Genomic DNA, 6868 nt, shown 5'->3' with positions numbered 1-6868 from the left:
GGAATACATTTCAGTCAGTTCTAATGGGGTGGATGAAACTGGAGCCTATTATACAGAATGAAGTTAGCCAGAAAGAAAAACACCAATAGAATAAACTAACACATATATGTGGAATTTAGAAAGATGATAACGATAACCATGTATGTGAGAATGCAAAAAAGACACAGATGTATAAAACAGTCTTTTGAGCTCTGGGAGACGGCTAGGGTGGTATGATTTGGGAGAATGGCACTGACACATGTATAATAACATAGGTCACCAAACTGGCAGTCCAGGTTCAATGCATGATACAGGATGCTTTGGGGCTGGTGCACTGGGATAACCAGGAGGGATGATATGAGGAGGGAGGTGGCACACATGTATACCTGTGGCAGATTCATATTTATGTATGGCAAAACCAGTACAATATTGTAAAGCAATTAGACTCCAATTAAAATACATATATTTATATTGAAAATAAATAAAATTGTGTCCAATGTGAGGAGAGCAACAGCGTTCTTTGAACAATATATCTAAGTAAATGAGAGTTGTGATTTTATGCGTTCAAGGTGTCCCCATAAGTATGAGCCCTACCTCTTATTACAGAAAGAATTGTGGAAGATGAGCGAGATTAAAGGAGAGCTTTTCAGCAACAGGATCTGAATTGTTCAGCCAGAAAATTATTAAGTAATGTAAGGCTTCCCAAACAGTTTATTTAAGATCTTGGGAGCAAGCAATGAGTTTGGCCACCTAAATAGTGTTGCATAAAATTATATTTTGACATATATACACCTGTGTGTATGAGTGTGTGTATAAAAAAGGTGCAATGGCTTTTAACTCCTGTTAGATTTAATAGAAATGGAAAAAAATTAAAACCCAAATGAAGAATGATTAAAAAGTCGACTCGGTTGTTGAATATATGTAAGCGGAAATACTTCAAAATATGTTTTCTTGGCTGAATGTAAAATATGAGGACTCTTTTATATCACTCACCTCTCTGCTTTTAATAAAGATCTACCAATTTTCAAATTTTTTGTCCAGTTTTGACAAAAATAGACAGATATAGACTTATATATACATATATATCATATATAAAATATAGAAGTATATTTTCATAAGAGAAAATATTGATGCCAAGCTTAGATTTCAGAATTATTTCCAACTCCAGGCTCCATCTCAACAGGAAATAGCCAAAGTTGTTGCTGATTGAAACACTCCAAGAGCTGGAAAACCTGAAAAAGACATCGAACCTGCAACTGAGATTTTCTGTCACATTTATGATTGAGTTCTAAGTCCAACACTTTATTTCCTTTCGTGTTCTAAGCAGTCCCTTCTGAAGACTGAAAAGTATGAAAACCGAGAGAAAGAGGTAGGAGATTGTAGACCTCCTGGTGTTCAATTTCACACCAGTCAGAATGGGTGCGATCCAAAAGTCCACAAGCAATCAATGTTGGAGAGGATGTGGAGAAAAGGGAACCCTCTTACACTGTTGCTGGGAATGCAAAGTAGTACAGCCACTATGGAGAACAGTGTGGAGATTCCTTAAAAAACTGGAAATAGAACTGCCTTATAATCCAGCAATCCCACTGCTGGGCATACACACCGAGGAAACCAGAATTGAAAGAGACACGTGTACCCCAATGTTCATCGCAGCACTGTTTCTAGTAGCCAGGACATGGAAGCAACCTAGATGTCCATCAGCAGATGAATGAATGAGAAAGCTGTGGTGCATATATACAATGGAGTGTTACTCAGCCATTAAAAAGAATAAATTTCAATCAGTTCTAATGAGGTGGATGAAACTGGAGCCTATTATACAGAGTGAAGTAAGCCAGAAAGAAAAACACCAATACAGTATACTAACACATATATATGGAATTTAAAAGATGGTAACAATAACTCTGTATATGAGACAGCAAAAGAGACACTGATGTATAGAACAGTCTTTTGGACTCTTGGGAGAGGTAGAGGGTGAGATGATTTGGTAGAATGACATTGAAGCATGTATAATATCATGTATGAACGAGTCACCAGTTCAGGTTCGATGCACGATACTGGATGTTTGGGGCTGGTGTGCTGGGACGACCCAGAGGGATGGTATGGGGAGGGAGGAGGGAGGAGGTTTCAGGATGGGGAACACATGTATACCTGTGGCGGATTCATGTTGATGTATGGCAAAACCAGGACAATATTGTAAAGTTAAAAAATCAAATAAAAAATAATAAAATAAAATACACACAAAACAATTAAAAAAAAGTAATTTTAAACAGTGAGGCTAGAAAAGACAGAATCTAAGGATAATAATCAAGTGATAGAGAATAATAATGATTTAGCCATTAGTCAAATTCAAGGGTCTTTAGTTCCTCCTCAAGGGCCATCAATAACATCCTGAGCATTATCCTATGAACAGTTTTAGAGATGCCAAAGCCCCAGCCAGGCTGAAAGTTAAGTACAGAGACCACAGAGTAGTTGAAACCAGACAGTTAAAAGATTTTATTGCAGAGGCCAGTAGACCAATTTTGCTTGGGTAACAGTACTGAATATGAAAAATGTGTGTATAGAAGGGTGATAAATCACTTGTATTTCAGAAACCAAGTAGATTTATTGATGTGATTTTTCTGTGTAAAAATTCTTTAGGAATGAGATTTTGCATGCTTCATGGTTTGGGTTACTATTTCTGTAAGCAGGCTGTATTTTTAAGTTGATGCTGAAGTAAACCCTAGCTGAACATCACCTTTCAATGGCTAGGAGACCAGTGATTTTGTGATGTCACAGCTACCCTTTGATTGCTAGGAGACAAGTGATTTTGTGATGTCACAGCCTTTTGACTTTGAGGACCTCTGCGATGGTCTAGAGAGTTTCTCTCTGTTGGCCAGCCAAGCAATTTTTGAAGTAGTGGTCAGTAAAATCAGACAAATGAGAAAAGGATCTGAAGAAAGATTTCTCTGAGATGGCACATATACCTTCAGAAATTCAAGATGGGCCTCCTAAGGATGAATCAACTGATTCAGAAACCTCCATTAGATCTTTGTATGATTATACACTTACTAGGGACTCAGTTTTGAGATCTATGATTGAAGAATATGCTTTTCAGGCTTTGTCTGAGGATCTTGTGATAAAAAGGCCATGCTACAAATATTCTGTATCTGAAACAGATGAGGTGACTAATTTTCTTTCACTCACCTTTCCACAAAAACTTTGGAATATAGTTGAAAGTGATCAGTTTGAATCTATTTGGTGGGATGAGAGAGGCACATGTATAGTGATCCACGAAGAACTCTTTAAGAAAGAAGTCTTGGAAAGAAAGGCACCTTTCAGAATATTTGAAACCAAGAGTATGAAGAGTTTAATTCGACAGCTTAACCTTTATGGATTTAGTAAAAAGCGACAAACTTTTCAAAGATCTGCTTCACTACCTGTCTTTCTGGAAGAAGAAAACAACATCTCTCTTTTGAGTAAGGTATTCCAACATTTTCACTTATTGGCAATACGTAAGATGAAATCATGTGACCTAGAAAGCACATTTACATATGTAGCTAAAACCGAATTTAAACTTGAGCTAACAAATCGTTAAAAAGTTTTATTTTTTGAAGTTGAGAACAGCTGGATATGTTAAAATATTGGATGTTTGACAAACTTTCCTAGCACTGTGAAACCAGATATAAGTCCTGAAGCAACTTAAAGTGGTATTTACTGTATATATAAAATATATTTTTCATTGAGGATCATATTCTTTCTAACATGTTACCTGTTAAACTACTAATGGAGGTGTTTTATTTGATGCTATTTAATTGGTTTCATTAAAGGAATACATTTTTATAACTTAGCTTTGCTTGTCAGTTTTACCTTGGTTTATAAAGAAACTAAATAATGTAATCCTTTGATTTTAGTTACAGACCTACTATAATCCAAATTTCAAAAGAGGTCATCCTCAACTTTTATTAAGAGTGCAAAGAAGAGTTGGGATTAATAATGTGTCTCAAATATCTTCATTAGTGCAAGATAACAAGAAGCATGTTAAAGCAAGTGTCAACGAAGATGATCGTAACTCTGAATTTATTCCAGAAATTAGTAGAGAGAGCGCATTTTCAGCCTCCACACGTTTACCTGTGCCTTTCATACAAAAGCCTCATACCATCCAGATTGTCACTAATACAAATGCCCTATCTCCATGTGACTTACCTAACCACCCATCACCAATATCGGTTAGACAAACAGAACAGATTTTGGTAAATCAACCTGCTGTTTTAAAAAAGTTGAGCATTTTTAATTGGCATTCACATAGCAGCTACACTCAAGTAAATGGCCCCATTGAGGACTTTGCTACTACAACTACATCTACTTCTCAGAACCACATTGTATCCCCATTACAGAGCACTTATTCTGGACTGATGGTGGAGCCTTCTAAATTTCCAGGCAGGCATAGCGATATGTCAGGCCATGACAATCCTTTTCCTAACCTGCAAGAGACAGGCAACTCGTGGTTCTCAGTGCCAACAAGCACTTACACATCTGCTTCCTCTCTTTCAAGTCAACTCATCAACAATCACCATTATATGGAAACCATGCTAATTAAAACTGACCTACCAAATATGTGTCAGATTATGGAGCCTAAGGAAGATTGAACGTTACTTTGGGAGATGTCAACAAATACCTACCATTCCTGTATTTGAACAATAAATTTACATGTTCATCTTCATAGTTTCATTTTCAATTTTTAAACAAAGAAGAGAAAATGAGGCTTTAGTTCATTGGTTTACTATTTTACTGCATGGTATTCCAAACTCTTCAGTTCAAGAAAGCATTCGTTATGCATCCTAGGTAAATGACACCTGATATAATATTTGTAAGCAAGAAAATGAGAAGCAAGGGAAAAGAGGTAATGGATGTAAAGTGATTTCTGAAATCATCCCTGCTGAAATGAAGGGGTGTCTAAATTAGGATGGTATGGGTGAAGAAAGAGATGCAAATAAAATTAGATAAATAAAAATACACAGTATGATCTTCAGCACATTCACATATTATATTCTATTAGTTACTGGTAGAGTCTTAAAGATTAGACAGCAGATTGTTTTCATTATAGAAATTAATTTTGTCTCTGAAAATATAGATATTGTAGTACATCCAAAATCATGATCACAATTATACCATCACTGTGATAGAAAAGATAGCATGATATAATCAGTGACTGGCCCATGGTCAGCACACGTTGTGTACTTTACAAGTAGTATTCTATAGGGTCATATTTGCGCTGCTGTCCTTAAGGTACGTCTTCATTTCCTGACACCAAGATTCCACCCTATAATTTCAAATGCATGTTTAGATGTTGCTTATCTGTCCCCATAGAGACAGAATAAATTCCTGGTCATTACTGCAGCACATCAGCATGGTTACAAAGTTCTTGGAAGACATGATATCTGTTTTCCTTAGTCATTTCATTATCTTTCTCTTCTGAAGCTACAATCACAAATTATTTTCAGTCATGCTAAGCCCTCAGAGAGGGCAATGACACCACGCTCCAGTACTCTTGCCTGGAAAATCCTATGGTCAGAGGAGCCAGGTAGGCTGCAGTCCATGGGGTCGCTAAGAGTTGGACACGACTCAGCGACTTCACTTTCACTTTTCACTTTCTTGCATTGGAGAAGAAAATGGCAACCCACTCCAGTGTCCTTGCCTGGAGAATCCCAGGGATGTGGGGGCCTGTTGGGCTGCCGTCTATGGGGTCGCCTAGAGTCAAACACAACTGAAGTGACTTACCTAACCTTACCTTACCTTATGCTAAGCCCCTTCTAACAACTTTGTCTCAACTATTTCTTGCGGTTGGAAGGAACTACTGTTTGCCCTCCTACGAAGGAGAGTACACATATCTTCAATGTGTTTTGGGTCTACCCTCTTTATGTATCTTTCACAACAGCTGAAACATAGAGCCTGAAAATGACACATTTTAAGTGCTTACTGAATTATCAATAAAGAAATGTAATAACCAATCAAATGCTCTACACATTACTCAACAACATTCTATAACCTGCACTACTATCATAATTCACCTTTCCTATTGACTGAGAAAATTTTCCAAGTTGATAAATATTTATTTTATTTACATGGATGTAAGAATTCTCAGGAGGCATGTATTCCGATGTTTGGAAGAATATTTCACGTTTTGATGTGACTTTTTGTGTGTGTGTTGTTTTGTTGTGTCAGTCAAAGTCTTTGGCATAGTCAAATAAGAGTAGCTGCTTTCCTGGAGTTCTCTTGCCTTTTGGAGGACCCAACGGGTGTTGACAATTGAATCTCGGGTTCCTCTGCCCTTTATAAATCCAGCTTGAACATCTGGGAGCTCATGGTTCACATTCTGTTGAAGCCTGGCTTGGGGAATTCTGAGCAGTTCTGGGCAAGTGTGTCAGACATGTGCAATTAAGTGGTAGTTTGGACATTCTTTGGATTGCCTTTCTTTGTGGTTGGAATGAAAACTGACCATTTCCAGTCCTCTGGCCACTGCTGAGTCTCCCAAATTTGCTGGCATATGGAGGGCAGCACACTCATATCATCATCTTTTAGAATTTGAAATATCTCAACTGAATTCCATCACCTCCACAAGCTTTGTTTGTCGTTATGCTTCCTAAGTCCCACTAGACTTCACATTCCAGGACATCGGGTCCTCAGGTGAACGATCACACCATCGTGCTTAACTGGGTCATGAAGATCTTTTGTGCACATTTCATCCATGTATTCTTCCCACCTCTTCTTAATAGTTTCTGTTTTGGCTACATCCATACCATTTCTGTCCTTTATTGTGCCCATGATTGCATGACATTTTCCCTTGGTATCTGTGATTTTCTTGAAGAGATCAGTAGACTTTCCAGTTCTATTGATTTGCTTTATTTATTGA

General features: G+C 37.4%; 1 protein-coding gene across 1 annotated transcript; it reads left to right on the top strand.

The window, feature by feature from the left end:
* The first annotated feature begins 2929 nt into the window (after window positions 1-2929).
* LOC132344697 (heat shock transcription factor, Y-linked-like) lies at window positions 2930-4622 on the top strand. Its single transcript, XM_059884339.1, has 2 exons — window positions 2930-3439; window positions 3870-4622. The coding sequence occupies exons 1-2, from the start codon at window positions 2930-2932 to the stop codon at window positions 4602-4604; spliced, it is 1245 nt and encodes a 414-aa protein (XP_059740322.1). The 3' UTR covers window positions 4605-4622.
* The last annotated feature ends 2246 nt before the right edge of the window (window positions 4623-6868 follow it).

The sequence above is a fragment of the Bos taurus genome, chromosome Y, assembly GCF_002263795.3.
Source record: "Bos taurus isolate L1 Dominette 01449 registration number 42190680 breed Hereford chromosome Y, ARS-UCD2.0, whole genome shotgun sequence".
Classification (NCBI taxonomy): domain Eukaryota; kingdom Metazoa; phylum Chordata; class Mammalia; order Artiodactyla; family Bovidae; genus Bos; species Bos taurus.
This window is presented reverse-complemented; position numbering and strand designations above follow the sequence as displayed.

Excerpts from the sequence above, each read along its gene's own strand:
- LOC132344697 (XM_059884339.1), top strand. The coding sequence starts at position 2,930 with ATGGCACATATACCTTCAGAAATTCAAGATGGGCCTCCTAAGGATGAA. Across the intron at positions 3,440-3,869 it reads ACATCTCTCTTTTGAGTAAG|TTACAGACCTACTATAATCC; the intron begins GTATTCCAACAT and ends CTTTGATTTTAG.